At 34.2% G+C, this 21,445-nt stretch overlaps 1 protein-coding gene across 1 annotated transcript in view; it reads left to right on the plus strand.

Moving 5' to 3' along the window:
• Positions 1 to 21,445, plus strand: part of ETNK1 (ethanolamine kinase 1) — a 54,707-nt gene that overhangs the window by 27,344 nt on the left and 5,918 nt on the right. Inside the window, exons 4-7 of the mRNA XM_005897701.3 lie at positions 3,146 to 3,288; positions 12,090 to 12,173; positions 13,975 to 14,135; positions 21,295 to 21,368. Of these exons, the coding sequence (XP_005897763.2) occupies positions 3,146 to 3,288; positions 12,090 to 12,173; positions 13,975 to 14,135; positions 21,295 to 21,368 (462 nt within the window). The remainder of the gene's footprint in view (positions 1 to 3,145; positions 3,289 to 12,089; positions 12,174 to 13,974; positions 14,136 to 21,294; positions 21,369 to 21,445) is intronic.

Raw genomic sequence — 21,445 nt, forward strand, 5'->3', positions numbered from 1 at the left:
GTCTTCTGGTCTTTGTCCTCATTAGTAGCTCTGTCGGTAGTTGTAATTTTGATGTGCCCGCTGGAGCAGGTGAGCTCAGTCTTCCTACTTAACCATCTTGAATGCTCCTAACAAAGAGAGCGCAGTCCTGCTGGGACCCTCTGAAACAGTCTGTGACACATGCCTCAGAAACTACACCGAGCATGTTTTTCCATAATGTTATTAATACTAGTACAGAAATTGCAAATCTTGCTTTGTATTCAGGAAGTCTTTAAGAATGACAGAGGTAAGCAGGACCTGTGGATTTTTTTTTCTTGTTTTATTTTTTATAATTCATTAGGAAAAAATTAAAGTTGATTATTTCGAAAGATTAGTTTGACTCACTGTGTGTGTGCTTTGTTTGCTCACAGTTTGTCAGACTCTGAAAGGACAGGGATATGATACCCTGTAAACTGGGGTAGACAGACCTCTGAAAGTGTGTCCATGGTGCTGGATACTCAGACAGTGATCACATAAAAACAAAAAGAATCCACCTTCGAAATAACAATTTTATTGAAAGGTTTCAGGAAAAAAATCACTTTAAAATAATGAAGCTGGCAGTGGTTCAGTGTTGAGAGGCAGTATGATATTGTATGGATTAAGAGTACAAGGCTCTGGAGCCAGACTACCTGGGATCAAATCTCAGTTCTGCTGTGTAACCCTGGACAAAGTACCTGTTTCCTTTTCTGTAAAATGGAAATAACAAGGGTAAGATGTTTACGTTTTAGGGATTTTGTGAGGATTGAGTCAGTATATACACATATCTTAGAACAGTGCTTATACATTTAAGTGCTAAATAAATGTTAGCTGCTATTTTAAAAATTATTATTCAGAGGTTACTTTAAATTCTTGAGGTTAGTGATAAATCTGGAGATGCCCTATGGTAGATAACAAAAGATCCTTGCCCCAGTAGAAAATACACAACTAAAGTATTAAAAATAGTTAATATTAAAAATATTTTTCATATTTCCTTTCATTCCTTTTTGTCTGTACATGATTGTGATTATGTTAATAATCCTTTGAGTCCTATTTTTCCATTCAACTCGGTACTTTTAAAATAAATTCTTGAATAATTACACCATTTTAAAAAGCGCATATACGGATCTCTGTTGGAAGCTATGTGTAGAAGAGAATGCAGCAGTTGGGAGAACAGTGAATAGGCAGATTCATTAAAGTAAACTGTGATACAGACTGTTTATTGTATTGTAAACTGAAAGGGGTAATCTGAGAGACTGTATAGAGAAAGAATGAAGAGAACTTGTCTTGAAGTTTTAGGGAAGAAGAGGAGGAACAGCAATTTTGTAAGCCTGATGGTGCTATTGAGGAATTAATAGCAGCACACTATTTTTGTTCCATTGTATTTTTATTATTACAAATATGGCACAATAAATAGTACAGAAAAGAGTACAGAATAAAAAGCCATAATCGCCAATCCTTTTTGTCAAACTAACTCTCATCCTTCCAGTCTAACTACTGAGGCAATTCTCTGTAAAGATGAATATTCTATGATATCGTTATCATATGATAGTATCATAATGTTTATATGATTGATGATTATCATATAATAATGAGTTGATTTGTCAGCAATAGATAATATCTGCATGCATGTGTGCAAAGTCACTTCAGTCATGTCTCTCTCTGCGACCCTGTAGACTGTAGCCTTCTCTATCCATGGGATTCTCCAGGCAAGAATACTGGAGTGGGTTGCCATTTCTTCCTCCAGGAGATCTTCCCAAGTCTCCTGCAGCTCTTGCACTGCAGGTGGATTCTTTACTGCTGAGCCACCTGGAAGCCCAGATATATCTGTTGACTTTCAAATGTGACTTTAACTAATTTATTCTACATTCACCCTTCCAAGCTTGAGATAGATGTTTTAGTTCTTTAATAGGCTGTCTTTGTGACTTTAAATACTTAAACTTCTTTTTATTAAACTATGTGTCTTGGTTTCTCCCATCTGTAAAATGGAGATAAATATAAAACATTGAGAAGAATAGTGTTAGTAAATGTCAGCTGTTAGACATGTATATTCTTCCCTCGCCCTGTTTTGTACTGATACACTTTTTACTTTTATGCTGTGCATTTAAGGTGTCTTGTTCAGTTGCTTTTTATTCATACTAAAGTTGTTTATCATGGATTTTCTTTATTCTAATCTTAGAATAATTGGCCTGTTTTAATTCAGAAGTCTACATTTAAATGGAAAGAACTTATTAAAAATAGATTTTTTGTTACGTATTGAAATACCGAATTACTATGTTGTACACCAGGAAGTAACAATATTGTAGGTCATTTATATTTCAAAAACAAACAAACTAACTCAGACAAAAAGAGATCAGATCTGTGATTACCAAAGGTGGGATGTGGGGAAGGGGGAATTGGATGAAAGTAGGCAAAAATTTCAAACTTCCAGATATGAAATAAATAAGCACTGCTGCTGCTAAGTCGCTTCAGTTGTGTCCGACTCTGTGTGACCCCATAGACGGCAGCCCACCAGGCTCCCCTGTCCCTGGGATTCTCCAGGCAAGAACACTGGAGTGGGTTGCCATTTCCTTCTCCAGTGCGTGAAAGTGGAAAGTGAAAGTGAAGTCGCTCAGTCGTGTCCGACTCTAGCGACCGCATGGACTGCAGCCCACCAGGCTCCTCCATCCATGGGATTTTCCAGGCAAGAGTACTAGAGTGGGGTGCCATTGCCTTCTCTGAAATAAGCACTAGGGATGTAATATACAACATGGTAAAGTAACATTGCTATGTTATATATGAAAGTTGTTATATTGTTATAACAACTTTTGTTATATTGTTACATTGTTATATATGAAAGTTGTTAAGAACATGAGTTCCTTAAGAGAAAAATATTTCTTTTTATTTTATATCTGTATGAGATGATGGATACTTAACTAACCTTATTGTAGTAATCATTTCATTATGTATGTAAGTCAAATTTAATTTTGTACACCTTGTATAATGCTGTGTGTGTCAGTTATATCTTAAAACTGAAAGGAAAAAATTCAAGTTATATATGACCAAAAAGAAAAAAAAAAGGTTTTATTCCTTAGGGAAACTTAAAAAAACATGTCATTAATATAAACAAGATGTAACTTTTTTTTTTTTTTTTTTTTTTTTTAACTGAAAGGTTCTTAAGTGATATCCCAAGCTCTCAGATTCTTCAGGAAGAAATGACTTGGATGAAGAAGATTCTTTCCAACCTGGGCTCACCTGTTGTGCTTTGCCATAATGACCTGTTGTGTAAGAATATAATCTACAATGAGAAACAAGGTAGGTATCTGACTTTAGCAGTAAGTAAAGTTTTTTTTTCTTTGTGTTTATAACAGTCCTTTGATCTTTGTATCAATCAATATAATTCAAATGTAAGGGTTAAAAACATGTATGAAGACTGAAGTGTTTTCTTTTGGTTACAAAGTCATGGTAACTGTGCTATATTAGGAATATTCTGCATAGTTGTATAAATTGTTTCTTAGAATTGGTTTATTAGAAATAGTTTTTGGTTTCTGTTAGAGTTTTAAGTGAAAAATGATGACATGACTGTTTATAAATTTAATTGTAAATATTTGATAATTCGTGGTTTGAAAATGCACCTGCTTGTAATGAGGGTTATTGAAAAACCAACTTGACATTGCACTGTTTTATAAATATAGAAATATTCTGAGTGTTGGGGGGGGACCGAGTATTAAACACAAATGTATCCAGGTTTCCTATTACCTGTTTATTTTACTGACTTGTTAGATATTTTGATGCTAAGGAAATAAGCCACAGATGGAGGAAATTTTATTTTGTAGTTGCTGAAATTTTATCTACTGAAGTAATAATCAAGACACTTTAGTAAATTGTCTTAACATTTTTTGAGGAGGACAGAGATACTTTTTGGTGAAATGTTTTTGGGGATTGTTTTTATCTTGTTGTATTCAAATTCTCTAATGTTTTCATATTTAAGAAACACATGATTGTATAATATTATTGGATAAAGTGGTTTGAGGTTTGGTTGCTAAAATGGTAGATGCCCTTCAAGACACAATTTTGTGTTAAAAGACACAATTTTGGTTGAAAGATTAGTGTTAATTCAAAAAGTCTGTCTGAAACTTTGAAGCTATTGCATTTTGTAGGAAACCAGTTTTGAAGATAAATATTACAGTTGGAAGATTATTTTGAATTACAAGTGTGCTTTTTGAAGATACTGAAGCCAAAGAATTCTGATTAAGTGGTCATACTATGTCAAATTATTATTTATGACCATTCTTATCAAATTATAAGTTGAGACTGTTCTAATGCAAAAGCTTGTAATATTTATAACTGACTTCAACTTGAAAAACAAAGAACACTGTCAAGAATGGTAGACTGAAGCACATATTTTCAAAAACATGCTTAAGTCCCTTTTATATTTGATATTTTAATCTAGATTAGAGAGTCTAAAAAAGTTTTGAGCTAACATCTCTATTTTGAATGTCTTGAAGTCTGTGGAATAATTTTTTTAAAAACTTCCAGTATATCCTACAACATTAAGTACTTGACAGTGTCCTTTAATTTATTGTTATCCATTTATTACCTATAGTTGTTACAGTATATATGTACTACATTGTATAATAGTAACCAAATCTCAATGCCATTTGTGAAACAAGAATATTAGTTATTCATTAAAGTGATGTATTATCTTTTAAGTTCAGTGCAAGACCTAATAACACGTTATATTATATAATGGAATTTCAAGTAAGGGCCTTCATCTTACATTTGAAGTGGACACTCAGCTTTATTTTTAACTGCAAGTTAATTAAGAGAATCTGTTATTTCCTTTGGAATATAATTTTAACTTTTTACATTTTTATTTTATAAGTTTCTTTTGCATATTCATTTCACCAAACAAACGTAATTTATATCTAAAATAAAAGGGACCAAAAAAATCAGATTACTATGTTTTAGGTATAAAACATGAATTTTTGCTTTTTTATTGAACTAGTTGGCTATCTGAACTGCTGATTAGTGATATGAAAAGTTCTCCTATTTTCAAATAAAATATTTATGCTTCATCCTGGCTTTAAAAGTTCAAACTTCTTGTCATTCTTTGTTTTACCAGCAGTTACCTAAATCATACTTTTGTGTCTAATTTTTCTTCCTGACATTGAAGAATAAAACTCACAGTTTAACAAGTGTAAATATGTTGATACAGTTTTAGAGTTTGCCCTTCGTCATAGGAGTCTATTATGTACTATTTGTTTCTTCTTGTCTTTGTGGTTATGTTTGTGTGTTAGTTATGAAAATATTATGTTATATTTTCTTACAATGTTTTTTTTTTTTCTTCTTACCAATGGTTTTATACTATTCATTAGGAAGGCTACTTTGGACTTTGCGGCAGCCATTAAAAAAATCAATTTCTATGTGATTAGTTGATACATAAGCATTAAGAAAACATGTTTGGAATGTTGTTCAGGTAAAATCTGAAACTCATGAAAATGTGGCAAGAAGCTTGTTTTTATTTTTTATTATCTTATCCTGCTATTATCTTACTTGTTTTGAATTAGGAGCTAATGGTTTTGAAGTAATGTGGTTATGACATATTGTCTTTAGTTATAAGGAGAAGTAACTTGCCTCATACTTTTAAAAAAGGTAAATTATATAAATTTAGTGAATTTAATAAGCAAAGAATATATGTATTTGAGCTGTAGCATAGCATTAGTACTTATAATGGTACTCTCAGGAGGTTCATTGAAATTAGAAACATACACTGCAGAGTTCTTTAACTTACTGCTTTGTAGCATCTGAAATCCCAAGTTTTAAGTCTTTCAGAATTAAAATGGTTTCTACATAGAATAAATGATTAAATTACATATTATGTTCACAAATGTGTTTGATTTGTTATCACTTGTTAAGTCGTTCATGTGATTTGAGCTCAGGGCTTCACCATTTTGTACCCACCTATTGCTATATATAAAGTAATAAGATACAGTGTATTTCAGACCCTTAATTTCTTGAAAGTACAAATTTTAAACTTCATGAATGTATATTGGATCATCTTGGTCTCTGCATGTACTTTTCAGCTATAATAACTTAGATTTGTATATAGTATAACTAGATTAAAAATCTCTTAAGTAACTCTTATCAGGAGATATATTACTCTTAAAAGACTAATCAGACTCTTAAGTAACTTTAAAGAGAAGTCAAAAGGAATATAGATTTTGGAACCAAACACTCTTGTGTGCAGATCCCTGCTCAATCACATATGGAAGTAGGTGGTATTAAAGAAGTTGTTTTTATCTCTTCATTAAGTGTTTATATTTAATCCTTTACTGTCTGCACCAGAATCACTTAGGGTACTTGGGGAAAATGTAGGTATCTGGGCTCCATCCAAGACCATCTGAACAAAAATTTTTATGGATGGGCTTAAGACTCTAGGAAGTGCTGCTTATACTGTTGATAGTCTAGAACTTTGATTTGCTCTGTTTGAGACTAGAGTTAATAGCTACTCCAGATGGTTCCTGACAAGATTTTAGATGAGGCATATAACACATATTGCACCAGGCTAGGTACTTAACAGCTCTCAGTTGCAGCTATTATACTGTGATAAGAGTTGGCAAACTGTAAGGAGCTTTCTGTAAGGAGCTATGTAGTACATACTTTAGACTTTTCATCCCATATTAAAGTCTCGGTTTCCACTATTAAGCTCTGTGTTGTGGCACAAACACAGCCATATATTGTTAGGCACTGGGTTGAATTTGGCTCGAGAACACATTGTTTGCCAACCCCTGTGTTATGTTCATAGGAGATGTATTATACAAAGTGTATCTGATTCTGAAAAAGTAAAAATGGTAACTGTAAGCCAGAAGGATTTATGGCTTAGTAGTATGAGATGACAATTCAGATTGTCTTTAAATGCAATTTACAGATTTTATCTTAACTATAATTTGAGTGATTAATTTAAAGTTAAAAATGTATATATGTATGTGTGCTGTACTTATTCATACGCACACAAACACAGACAGACTATGAGCACTCTGCAGTTTGTAGGCATTTTCACCTGTGAATGTTACAGGAACTGGTAGGCATCACAGAAGAAATCCTGCCTCTACTTGTTTTCATCATGTCAGTTGACAGGACTCAGGAATATGGGAGAAGAGTAAGCTTCCTTTCTGAAGTCGATGGTAGTTGTCAAGATTTTTGAAATGTTAGTCAGTGCCAGGAATTAGGTGGTTGGTAAGACAGCGTCCCATTCCTTGGCTTCAGTGAAATGACATCTTAAAAAGGTAAGAAAAGTATACTTGATGATATGATGATGGAATTTGCTATATAATGATAAAACCAAAAGCAGTGACTCTTGCTCCAGAACTGTATGATAAGACTTATCAGTCTTCTTTTAAGTTAATCAGCAATTAATTAAAAAGAATTTATACTGAGTGGAACAAATTTCAATATTGCTTATTAACTGACTTCAAATCTCGTATTTTAATTTCAACTAATCCTTTAGCTGCTGACAGTTAGAAGTAATCGCTAAAGCTTTTGAGTTTGTCGTCTCATGTCTTGATCCTCTGTCAGAATGTTTACTGGTGGCTGTTTTGTTTCTTCTTTTCCCCAATTCATAAAGTGAATTTTGCTCAGTCGTGTCTGACTCTTTGGGACATGAAATTCTTCATGAACATGAAGTCGTGTCTGACTCTTTGGGACATGAAATTCTTTGCCATGAAATTCTTCAGGCAAGAATACTGGAGTGGGTAGCCTTTCCTTTATCCAGGGGATCTTCCCAATCCAGGGATCAAACACAGGTCTCCTGCATTGCAGGTGGATTCTTTACTAGCTGAACCACCAGGGAAGCCCCCCGTTGATAAAAACTTCATAAAAAGCTTAAGACCTAATATGTAACTTTAAATGGCTGCCACTGATTATTTTTTTCTGTCAGCAAATGCAGGAAGCTAATTTATAACTAAGGAAACAAAGCTTTTTTGGGCAATTACAGAGTAAGCTAGGTTTTTCTTCAGAGTTTTAAACAATATAATTAGAAAATGGGTGAGTCACCATTCGTAGTCTTTTGATTGACTCTGAATCTTACTCACTTTATTATTATTCATGAAAGAGCACCGTTGTTACTTTATTGATTTTTAACAAGAGTTTTTTTTGGTTAGTTTTATTTTTAAATTAAAATTTGTTATCGTATTTGTTAGAGTATATTTTCCAGGGTAGAATTATTATGAAGGATAGTCTTAACTTTGTTTTACCTTGTAGTCTAAATCACTATTTAGCATAAAATAAAATATCCCTAAATTACATAATAAAACACTTAAATGGACTGTAAAAACTTGAACTATTAAGGAAGAGCTACCTAAAATAGTTACTAGTTTAGAATTTTTTCTTTACTCATACATTCACTTCCACTGTATGTTCAACCATATACTTGAATAAGAATGTCAGAAATGCCATACTTTGTTCCTTAGTGTTTCATACTTATCTCCCTTGCTCCCATTTAAACATGTGTTATCACTGTGTCTGAGCATTCTCTGCAAAACTTCCATTTATTACTATTTCACTAGCATTTGACTACTTCCTGTGTGCTAGGGTTTGCTCTGTGGATTGCATGAAGAAAGGTGGAAGGGACCTGCTGCCCCTCCTACTGCCCCTCCAGGAAACGATGGAGGAGTCAGATAAGAAAACGGATGTTTACATTCACAACGATGAGTGCTGTGGTGAAGGTGTACATGTCCAGGGTAAAGTCACTGGACTCCAGAGAAAGAGATGAAAGGAAACTTTCCCAGAATTGAATACTTCCTTTTTCTGCCTAAGAGAGAAAACATTTTGCCAACTTGAGTGTAATTGTGGTTACTTTTTCTCTCTTCTCTTCCTGTCTTACATAACTCTGTAGAGCAAGTAGGGTGAATTGGAACCATTTTCAGGTTCTCATATTGGTTATTTTGCTTTTAATCCTTTCTTCCTTAACAACAAGTAAAGAAGTCCAAATGAATGCATCATGTGAATTATATAGCCTTAGTTAATTAACTTTTTTTGGTTTTAAAGTACTTTAAATATTGTTTAAACTGTACTGAGATTTAAATGATTTAACTCAGTAAGAGTGGACTTCATTACTGTGAAGATAAAGAAACAGTAATAAAAGAAAAAGTAGCTTTTGAGAAAACAAAATAGTCATGCCATATGAGCTGTTAGTTTTTAATAGTGATGTGGATGTTTCTCTAAATTGGAAATTTTAGAATTCAGAAGTTAAATTTGTAGAGGAAAAAAGTTCAGGATATTTTTTTTTTTCTTGTAGGAAAGCATTTTCCAGTAATTTGATTTTTCTGGCACCCAAAATAAGGAAAGCAGGCCTCTTTAATTGTACTTTGTTGCAGAAGATTAAATTTAAGGTTGAGTTCCACTTTGTTTGCAGTAGTTTGAAAAGAATAGTTAATGCAGATTAAAAAAAATTTTTTTTTCCTTTTAAGCTTTGTGTCTTGTAAAATGTGAGTTTGCCAAATTTTCTTCATCTGCTACAGATTAGGTATGCCATTGTTGCTGCCATGTGGCGGCGCACCCGTGCTTCTTAAACGCACTGACTGGAGGTTTATCGCATCACTTGTTCACATGCACGGAGCCTGGTAACAGCCTCATCTGTATCTTGTTAGCTTCATTTTCTTATTTTTAAAATTTCATTATTTATAAACTCAACATAGCATTTAAAAATAAAGGCTAGTTTTAATGAATTAATGCTACTACAAAAAGTCATTGCTAAAATTTTCATACTGAAACAGATTTTAACTTTTGTTAAAATGATCTATGCTTTATTTAAATTGTGTATACTCTATAAGCAGGCATGTTTTACCTGCTGTTTTATTTATATTTGCCAAATTCTAAATATGATTTTGAAAATTGAAATTGAAGCTTTTGTTTATGTGGCTAAAGTAAGCTTCAGGACTGGGCTGTGTATTTTTATTGGCATGTAACAGTTTGTATGAGCTCTACAAGAATTTATATTTAAAGAGCTAAAACAATCAACAGCTGTAATTTGAAAAATTGTTTATTAAAATTGTTTGGTTGACTCAGTAAGACAACTTGGTAAATCCTCTGGAATCCTCATATTTTGAAGTCTGGGTGGGTAGATAGGTATTTCCCAAATCATTATGTTTAGTCTCTTTCATCCTAATCTTTTTAAACTATCATTTTTTTTCTCCTTAAAATAATGTTTATTGTAAAGAATTAAGGAAAAAAGGTCACTTGTCTACCATCTGAAATGAAACCAATAAAAATGTTTTGGTTTATTTCCACCATCTTTTTCCCCTTATGTATTATGTTTCTTTTTTTTTCCTTCTCTCTTCAGGCATATTTTAATAATTTGGATCACTGTGTTTACTATTTTGTATCTTTTGTCATATAACATTTGTAATTCTCCTGGCCGTTAAATAACTTTTGCAAATGAAATTTTTATCATGGCTGCAAAGTATTTTGTCATCATGGTGGTCTTTACCCTGTCATTCCCAAGGGTACCTAGAAGAAAATTTTAAAATATATTCTGACCTTTCATTTTGCAACTTATTGGTGAAGTGATTTGGTTAAAGCTTGTTCTGTCCTCCTGTTCTGCAGGTTAGTGAAGTGCTTTGGTTAACTTTAAGACTTTCTGCGGGATAGTTTTTGTTTTTCCAAGAATATAAATTGGTTGAGTTGCAATGGTTTATGTAGTCACCAGCTCTTAGAAATCTTATTTTGTCAATATGCATATAGATTTTGGTAACTGGACTTTTATACTTTGATGATCTCACTTTTTTACTCTAGATGACTATTATGAAAGTTTTGAATTATATATTAAATGCAATTATATTAATTTTTTTTTGCTTTTGTGTAAAATACTCCACTTGCTATTACATTTTTTTGGTCGTATAATACTCTTTTTCTGAGTTGGAATATGATCAACATACAGTCCAAGATTAAACATATAAATTTATAGCAACACATGATAGTTAAAAGGCTCTTTCATCTGGGAAAAGCCAGTGTGTTTAAACCAGAAGTTTATTACCTCAGCTTGATGTTTTAAAAGATAGTGTAACTAGACATATGCTCTGTATTTTCTCAATATCAGCAGCTTAGAAACTATTCTTACAGCCTTACATCTGTGTTCATGTATCCATTTTAACTGTTGAGCCTTTTGAGTTTGTGATCTCCTGGTGTAGACAGTGACCCATTTTGATGTTTTTTTCTTAATGTTTCTCTTTCTCTCTCCCTCCCTCCCTCTCTTTTCCTCATCTGTCTTTTAAAAAATAGGACCTATATCTGTGTTGAGCCAAATCTTCTAACTAATGCTCAGTATTCACAGATGAAGCTTCCTAAGCAGGAATTTGTCCCTTGGGTGAATGGAACAGGATAGTCTGAAGAATTATAATAAAATTTGCATATATATCTATATAAAGCACTAATTTAGAATAGGAATTTTTTTAGTTTATATAAAAATTTCTCAAAAAGAAAAAATAGCTTACCTTTGTTCCTTTAAATGATAAAATGACCACCTTAATGCTGCTCAAGTAAGCTATTGGAAACCTTAATTATGTAGCATTTCAAGAATATTTAAGAGTTTGATAGCAACTATCTTACCTTAAAGAGATTCTGTTAATCAGCAAGTGTTATAGCTTAAGTGCAGGACTCGCAGAATTCAAACCTTTGAAAGTCTATGTATTTTTTCCATCGGTAAACTCACTGTTGGAATATATATTAATTTTTTTAGAAGATTGCATAAATTATTGTTTCCAAAGGTAGTTTTCATTTCTAACTAAACTTGAATTTTTAAGTAACTGATGCCCCCATGTGGTTAAATACATATTTGCTTTTGTTTGAATGTGGAGAATGACTGTAGTTTTTGACTTTTATTTAGTATAGTGGACATTGATGTCCGCAAAGAAGCTGTTGACATATGTATGTAATTTGAATTTTGTAAAGCTCATTGCCATAAAATTCACAGCCTTACCCTGTATTGTCTCAGAAGTGCATGTAACCAAGCACGTACAATGAGACAGAATATTGGAAGCTATTTAATTATAAAGAGCATAGGGATTTTCTTATCCTATATGTGATTTCTTATGTCTTTGTTTTTGTGTCTCACATAGGTGATGTACAGTTCATTGATTATGAATATTCTGGATACAACTACCTGGCATATGATATTGGAAATCATTTCAATGAATTTGCAGGTAAAATCCAGCAGAGAATGTGTTCCTCTAGCAGGGTAGCATATATAACTTTGAAAGGATGCTTTTAGAATTTTTTCTTTACAGAAGATCAACTTGGGGGTGGGGGCAACACTTTTTATGTTCTTCATGACCATTTTGGTTTTTCTTTATTATTAGAGAAAAGAGATGATGACCTCTTCCTTAATTTCTTAAGGAAAATAAGAGAAAAATAATGATTGTGGCTTTTAACTTTTTTTTTAAGAATTGACATAGTTGCTTTATAAATCCCATCTAATTTTTTCTATACACAATCCATGTTCTCAATTTACAAATGAGTAAAGTAAAAGTAATTCACCAAGGTCACGGTAAAATGCAGAGAACTAAGATTTGAAGCCAGCTTTTTTTTTTTTTTTTTATCATTTAAAGGCCTTTGCTGTTTGCATTGTGTGTGAGTGAAAGTCACTCAGTTGTGTCCAACTCTTTGCAAGTCCGTGGACTATACAGTCCATGGAATTCTCCAGGCCAGAATACTGGAGTGGGTAGCCGTTCCCTTCTCCAGGGGATCTTCCCAACCTAGGGATCAAACACAGGTCTCCTGCATTGCAGGCAGATTCTTTACCAGCTGAACCACCAGGGAAGCCCTAGTGGAGAATTCCATGGTCAGAGGAGCCTGGCAGGCTACAGTCCATGGGGTCCTTAACAGTTGGACATAGCTGAGTGACTTTGACTTTCCATTGTATACCTGGGCTTGTCAAATGTCATCTAACTAAAAAGCTCAAGAATTTATTTCTTTATCTATAGGAAGGGAGAGTAGCTGTGCATAAAAAGAGTTATCACCATGAATATGCTTAACTGGTGAGGATACGAAGCTTCAGTGATCTTAATATGATTTTGTGTAGAAAAAAAATTGAGAAAGGTAGAATTTGGATATGCAAATAGGAGGGCACTGCAAGAAGAAGGAAGAAATCTTCAAGGTGAATACACCTATTCCCGTAGGATATAAAATCCATGAAGGAGAATAGAGTGTCATAAGACCAGAGAAGAAAGTTTGGATCAACTTAGGATCAACTTGAATGCTAGGTAAAATACTAGGAACTAAATTAGTATTTTTCAAACTGCACATCATGAGATCAGATGTGTAGAGGAATTAATTAAAGCAAAGAATGCAAAAGAAATAGAAAATATCAGAATTGGAAGGTGTAGTTAGGGTAAATATTGTTTCATGAAATATAGTATCAGGTGCATGTGTAAGGCTTCAATATAAAAATGTATTTATGGTTTTCACTAGTGGTCTAGTAGTTAGGACTCCATGTTTCCAATGTAGGGGGTGCAGGTTTACTGCTTGGTTGGGGAACTAAGAGCCCACATGCTGCGTGACCAGAAAACAAAAAATAGGTCTATCCACTTAAATGTATTTGTTACTTTGGGAGTAATGGTTAAAGATGCTTTAAAGCCATAGTTCTAGAAAATGCTCTAGATGCTAGTGTGCATGAGAATCATAAGAATCTCCTGAGGTACTGAGGTAAATGAAGATTTGTGACACCTAATGGTAGTTGGTTCAGGCTTCACATTTTGAGGAAAAATTGAGGCAGTGAAAATTGATTATGGTGATCAACTGTATTGTGTATTAGAATTTAATTAGGAATACGTTATGATTGGTTTATTTAGTAAATGGTATTTACTTAATATCTAGTGTTTCAGCAAAAAATGGAGACATTTAATAATTTTTTTCTGAAAAAATAGGTAGATGGTGCACATTATTAAAGTAGACAGAAGATATGTCATGTGTTTTAAAAAATCTCAGTGTACTTTTCTATTTTAGGTGTGAGTGATGTAGACTATAGTCTTTATCCAGGTAGAGAACTACAGGGCCAGTGGCTGCGTTCTTACCTTGAAGCCTACAAAGAATATAAGGGTTTTGGGACTGAAGTTACTGAAAAGGAAGTGGAAATACTCTTCATTCAAGTCAATCAGTTTGCTTTGGTAAGTTTAAATTTAAGTAATTAATGAAAGGTTCTTGATACAGTGTTAATAGCTTAAAAAAAGTTTTCCATCATTTTTTTAAGCAGTTCCCATTTTGAGTTTTTTGAACTTGTTAATTGTTTAAAATAATGACAAAACAAGAGTGTTTACAATTCCTCCACTGTAAAGCTTTTGAGGACAAAGATTTTATTTCATTCACTACTGTATCCTCAGCCCCTAGAACAGCAATGCCAAACTACAGGTTAAGTGCTCAATAAAATTATTTGTTCAGTGAATGGATTTGAGTTAGAGTTAGGATTAAAGTGTGAAGCACTTTTTTAAAATACCGAATTCTCTTTATGTTATAAAAAAACATAATCAAGGATAGATGTATGAGAAGTGAGGTTATTTCCAGAATACATGTAATCATCACATGAACTTATCATGTTAACATGATTAAAAGTAAATTGGAAGAACCAGTAGAATTGTGTTCATAACTGCGCAGTATTTTGTCTTCATGACCTTTTGATAAGCAGTTATTTCCCACATCTTTGGTATTTTAATGCTCTGTTATTTTCAAGACCCACCTCTCTTTACTCTAAATGCATCTACTTTTTCAAAATTTAATTCATTTAAATTATCTTTTGAGAATGACATGCTGCCATTAGAATGAGCTTTCATTTCGATTCATTTCAATGTTTGGCAAAACTAATACAATATTGTAAAGTTTAAAAATAAAAAATAAAAAAAAAAATGAGCTTTCAGCTAAGGTATTGAGACAAATTGAATATTGGGTTGCAGTTCTTTTACCTACTGTGTCTTTTTAGTTTTAATACAATTCTCTACAATTGACAGGGGAATTATTTGCTATGTAGTCTGTACAAATAGACCCTAATGGTGGCTCATGGGCGTACTGTTTTCATAGTATTAAAAGTAGCATTTCTCCAGAGCCATTCAGAATACATCTTAAGAGGATGTGCTGAAATGTGACTTCTTTATCTACTGTTCTGATGACTTTAGAACATTAATGACATGCTCTCCATTTGGTCCTAGGATGCCTGCTGTTTCTATTTATTCTTTTTTAAGCATGATCTTAGAGATTATAGGGTTTTCTTAACAATAATGGCATAATTGCTAAATCCAGTTAAAACTCTTAAGTCTTATCTTACTTTGTCTGTCCATAGCATTTGATGGTATATTTTCCCATTGATTCCAGTTTTTTATTTGTTAATTTTTGTGGTACCATTTTTCCTTGGTTTTCCTCTTTTGTGCTCTCCTGCTTGTCTGCTTCTCTGGCTATTCTTTCTTCTTACTCTTCCTCTCATTCTCTTGCATTCTAGTGTTTCCTAGTGTTCAGATTTTGGGCTCTGCCCCCCCCCCTTTTTTTTTTTGGCAGTGCCATACAGCTTGTGGGATCTTAGTTCCCTGACCAGGGATTGAACCTGGACCCTTAGCAGTGAGAGTGCCTAGTCCTAGTCACTGGACTACCAGGGAATTCCCTACTTTATATACAGTTCCCTGGCTTTTACTGCCCTTTCTTTTAATGATCCAAAGTTGAGTTTCCTCCCACTGTCAAGCTCCAGATCTGGACTGTATCTCTCCAGGGTCCCTTTAGTATTTGACCACAATGTGTCCAAACTTGAATTTTATTTTCAGCATCCTGTCCTGTTTCCCATTATTTATTCTTTACTGTACTGTTTTGACTTAATTAAAATGATGTGTACTCTGTTGTTGTATTCTGAAACCAGGAAAGAAGGAATTATCTTTCAAGTGTTCCTCTTCTCACACTTTTCTATTTTCAGGTTCTTTTTTTTTTTTTTTTTGGTTCCTGAAATTCTGTGAATTGCACCCCTTTTCTCCTTAATTGCATGACCTATGATTAAGGACTTAATCTCTCACCTATGTTAGTCTTTACTTGTCTCTTCACCTTTAGGTTTTTTCTGTCTGTAATTCATACTGTACGTTTTAAAAGTGATCTTTCTAATAACTAGAATCTAATTTATGAATCTGATTGTGTCATTTTTCTACTTTATGGCTCCCCGTGGTTTACAGAGTGACATACAAATGATAGCATCTACAGATTTTCTTATTCCCCACTGTATTTCTCACATCCCACTTCCTCCTCTAGCAGAGTCATCATGTTTTATAAACACTCCAAGGTGTTTTAAGCTTGTATGCTTTTGTATAGATTATTTCTTTCTACCTAGGATGCCCTTTTCCCAGTATTTTCTGGCAAGTCCCTCTTATTCCTTATGGATGTGTCTTAAAAACTCTTTCCTCCTCCTCCCTTGATCACTTGTCATGAAGAAGATAGCACTGACATACATTATAAGGCTGTTTTGATAAGGGAGGAAAAGAGGTTTGAGTAATAAGATCGAGGTGTAGATGATTTAAATAAATAAATGATTATGTGAAAGTCACTCAATCATGTCTGATTCTTTGCAACCCCATGGACTATAGAGTCCATGGAATTCTCCAGGCCAGAATATTGCAGTTGGTAGCCTTTCCCTTCTTCCCAACCCAGGGATCAAACCCAGGTCTCCTGCGTTACAGGCAGATCCTTTACCAGCTAAGCCACCAGAGAAGCTCCAAAATAAATGGTTGGTAAATGTTTATTCCTCAGGGCATGGTCAGACTCTTAAATATTAAAAGACTTCACTTGTTATTGATTGTTTACTATAATTAATTAGTGTTTCTGCTAAGTCACTTCAGTCGTGTCTGACTCTGTGACCGCAGCCCACCAGGCTCCTCTGTCCCTGGGATTCTCCAGGCAAGAATACTGGAGTGGGCTGCCATTTCCTTCTCCAATGCATGGAAGTGAAAAGTGAAAGTGAAGTCGCTCAGTCTGCCCAACTCTTAGCGACCCCATGGACTGCAGCCTACCAGGCTCCTCCGTCCATGGGATTTTCCAGGCAAGAGTACTGGACTGGGTTGCCATTGCCTTCTCCAATTAATGTTGAGATGATGACAAACAAAAGTAGGTATTTACATTATAAAACCAAATAGATAATGCATGGGTTTTTTAAGCTCTGACGAGTTTTTAGACACGTTGTTGGCAGACTTCAGATTCTTTGTAAGTAAAGTTATATTGTATAATTATATATTTATAAACATATAAATATGTATTATTTATAATATATTAAAATTATATATGAGGTTTTCAGAAAAGAGTTTGAGAATTTATTTTAAGTCGTTTATTCACTATATAAAGCTTCTAATTTTTGTTGGCAACATATGTGGGTGGCCTAGGAATTAAAATGCCCTTTGATAGACTTACATATCTGTAACTTTGAAATCTGAGAGAAATAGTATTAGTAAATCATAGAATCACAGATTATTATATTAGTTGTACTTCAGTATTCTCACTTTTCCATTTTTGAGAATGCAAATAATAAATGGACTGTTCCCTCACTTTCCTTTTTATTCATATAGGAGTCTAATATAAATATAATTTTTTCATTTTCAGCCTGTAAAAGGTGTTAACCTACCAAAATAAGTGAGGTTCTATGTATAATGCTTCTCTAGTAGAGAATCTGGAGAAGGCAATGGCAACCCATTCCAGTACTCTTGCCTGGAAAATCCCATGGATGGAGGGGCCTGGTGGGCTGCAGGCCATGGGGTCGCTAAGAGTCGGACACGACTGAGTGACTTCACTTTCACTTTTCACTTTCATGCATTGGAGAAGGAAATAGCAACCCACTCCAGTGTTCTTGCCTGGAGAATCCCAGGGACGGGGGAGCCTGGTGGGCTGCTGTCTATGGGGTCCCACAGAGTTGGACACGACTGAAGCGACTAAGCAGCAGCAGCAGCAGTAGAGAATCATTTAGTTATTTTACATTACTGTATGAATAAAAATTGAGAAATACGGTTGATAACAGTGCTTGAAACACTGGGGAGAGCTGTTTTGATGTTATTTTTAGGTGTAGAATTTCCCCTGATTTTAGTTTTCCTACTACAGAACCAGACTAATAGAAAGAGATACTATTTGCAGATGATTTTTTATATTATTAGGGTTCTCAAACATTTTGGTCTCATTACCCTCTTTTATACTTTAAAAAAAGTTTTGAAGACTTCTATGAGATCTTGTTTATATGGTTTAGTTATCAATATTTACCATCTTGGATATTAAATTTAAAATATTTACTAAATATATATATTTTTAAAAGCTCAGATTAACATAAACAGCTTTTTAAAAATTAAAAATAACTATTTTCCAAAGCAAAAAACACTTCAGTGAGAAGAAAGACATAATTTTATACTTTTACAAATTTCTCTGATGTCTAGCTTAACAAAAGTTAGATTCTCATATTTGCTTCTGCATTTCATCTCATATAATGTGTTGTTTTCTCTCAAGTGTGTGAAGATAGTCCTGTTTCACACACATATGTTGTTGGGAAAGAGAAGTATTTTGCCTTTTCAAAGAACTGTGGATATTTTTTTCTGATGCTTCACCAAAATTCAATAAGTAATAGTTTCTTAAAGGTTAGTAGTAATGTTTAATCTGAGCATATCAGTTAACTTTTGTACTCTATTACATTAAACTTCCTTTGTTTATCTTACACTTTGAATACCTCTTATACCAGTGTGTGATTTTGTAATTTTAATGTCATTCATTACTTATTTGGAAAATATGCATTTATTAAGTTGTATAATCATCTCAAAGTTGATACATCTCATTATATATTGAAAAATTACACTTATTTATGTCACTGCCAATATCAGAAAAATATTAAATTCTTAATTGAGAAGCTGATAATCTCACAGAGTTGAACACAGATTTTCCAGTGTTCTAATTTAGGTTGAATAGTCTTAAGTCTGTCATTGGCAACAAATACTGTCAGTTATTTTCATTGAAATGACAAGTTCTCTTTTTTTATATTTGAGAAATGTCTGCCAAATACACAAGTCTAATAACTAGTTCATATGTCAGTTGTTCTTTCAAGTAAAAATGATATTCCATTAAAATTGTGCAAGTTTAGGTCACACAACTCAATCATATGTGTGTTACCTTGAGACAGCCTTCATACTTTGGGTAGGCATCAGCCGTGCTTTATGTGTATTTCCAGTGTCATCTCACAGAATGTCAGAATATCATGTATTCAAGGGTGGAGATGTAATAAGATTAATAGTTTTAATGGCTTCATAAAGTACATTCTTTAGTGAGACTGGATTTGTACTGTGAGTGTGTGGTGGTAAAGAGTAAGACCATTATACTAGTACAGTTTAGTGTACCACTGCCTTGGCTTATGTTAAGGAACCAGGAGCTTCACCCATTATTGCTTTTCCATTGCTGGAAATGTAAACAGAGTCATAAAGACAAGTAACATATTAGTATTGTAATGAAAATAGCTTGGGGCCTCAGAATCTTCCATGGATTCATGGACCACTTTGAGAACCGCCGACTTAGACTTTCAAAAGAAGGAGAGCATTTCATAATGCACCTTTCAATACCTGAGACATATCCTTAGATAGAAAGAAGACCATTTTTTAAAGTCTTCCTCATTTTTGTCATTCTGGTTTTGTGTAATTATAATAATTAACATTTTATTGGATGTTTGTTGTATGCCAGGTGTAAATACTATTGTTAGTTGCTCTGAGGTGGTTCTCTCCTTCCCCCGCCCCCAACACACACACACACTAAGCAGTTCTCCAGTTCTCAGCAGGCAGTGATTGGGTGTCTTACATATTCTACTCAAGTCTGATGCTTTCCACCTGGAGATAGTGTCAGATTCTGTAAGGTCAGGGTTCAGTCCCACAAGACTGTGCCCTCACCCCTTTAGATGCTACTTGCAAGTTTGGGGTGCTATTGGTACTTCTTACCAACTGGCTATAAATGGGAGGTTTCCACAACTCCCTCCTTGGGGCCTATTAATTTGCCAAAGTGGCTCACAGACCTTAGAGAAATGTTTGCATATGTTCACCAGTTTATCATTAAGGATATTACAAGGATACAGAAGAAAGTTCGATGAAGAAGTATGGTAGAGTGAGGTCTGGAAGTGTCCTGGGTTCAGGAACTTCTCTTCCGTGGAGTGTAGGGTAGAACACACCCCTCCCCTCCTCAGCATGTGCATAGGTTGTGGTTCGTGAAATCAGGAAACTCGCCAGACCCCTTCCTTTTGGGTTTTAATGGATGCTTCATTACAGAGGCAAGATTGATTAAATCATTGGCCATTGATTTATCTCAGTCTTCAAGCTCCTCTTCCCTCCCCTGAGGTGCGGAGGTGATGGGGTTGAAAGTTCCAACCATCTAATCACCTGGTTGGTTCCCCCTGGCAACCAGCCCTCAAGTTTAGCATCTTTTCAAAAGACACCTCAGTAACATGTGGTTGAAAGGGACTTGTTAAGAATAACCAGACATTCTTTTCAATTTTATGGCTTTGGAACTATTTTAGGAACCAACGACAAAAGACCAGATATTATATAAAAAATGCTCCCAGTTGCTTTATGCTTAGGAAAGTCCAAGGAGCCATGAGCCAGAAACAGTGAATGTAGATCAGATGTTTATTTCTTATTATAAATGATCACACCTGCATTTTACAGATGAGGAAACAAAGATGCAGAGGGGTTAATTAAGTTGCTTACAGCCACACAGCTAGTAATTTTTTTCTAGTTATAGTACTTCTGGTTACAATAGAATATTTCCTGGGAAGTGAATTCTTAGATTCACTAAGTGAATAGTGAAATAGATTTTAGTAAAGCATACATACAAAATTATTGTGCAGTTTCTGATTATACCGTAAAAGGCAGTGTCACCCCACTCCAGTACTCTTGCCTGAAAAATCCCTTGGATGGAGGAGCCTGGTAGGCTGCAGTCCATGGGGTCTCTAAGAGTTGGACACGGCTGAGTGACTTCCCTTTCACTTTTCACTTTCATGCCTTGGAGAAGGAAATGGCAACCCACTCCAGTGTTCTTGCCTGGAGAATCCCAGGGATGGGGGAGCCTGGTGGGCTGCCGTCTATGGGGTCGCACAGAGTCGGACATGACTGAAGCGACTTAGCAGCAGCAACAGCAACAGAGAATTGTGCACTTCAGTATTACCTGTGTTGTAGATACTTTGTGTTAAAAAGGCATCCAGAAAATATGCATGGAGTTGATGAAAGAGGAAAAACTTAAAATTTGATATTTGTTTTGAAAAGAAATCAATTATCATAATTCTTGATATTTCTTTCCTTCTTTTAGGCTTCTCATTTCTTTTGGGGATTGTGGGCTTTGATTCAAGCCAAATACTCCACTATTGATTTTGATTTCCTTGGGTAAGTTTAATTTTATTGTATGCATTACATTTGTCTCTACTCATTTTGGATTCATTTTAGAATCCATAAGGGACATG

Source organism: Bos mutus, chromosome 5 (genome assembly GCF_027580195.1).
Source record: "Bos mutus isolate GX-2022 chromosome 5, NWIPB_WYAK_1.1, whole genome shotgun sequence".
NCBI lineage: Eukaryota > Metazoa > Chordata > Mammalia > Artiodactyla > Bovidae > Bos > Bos mutus.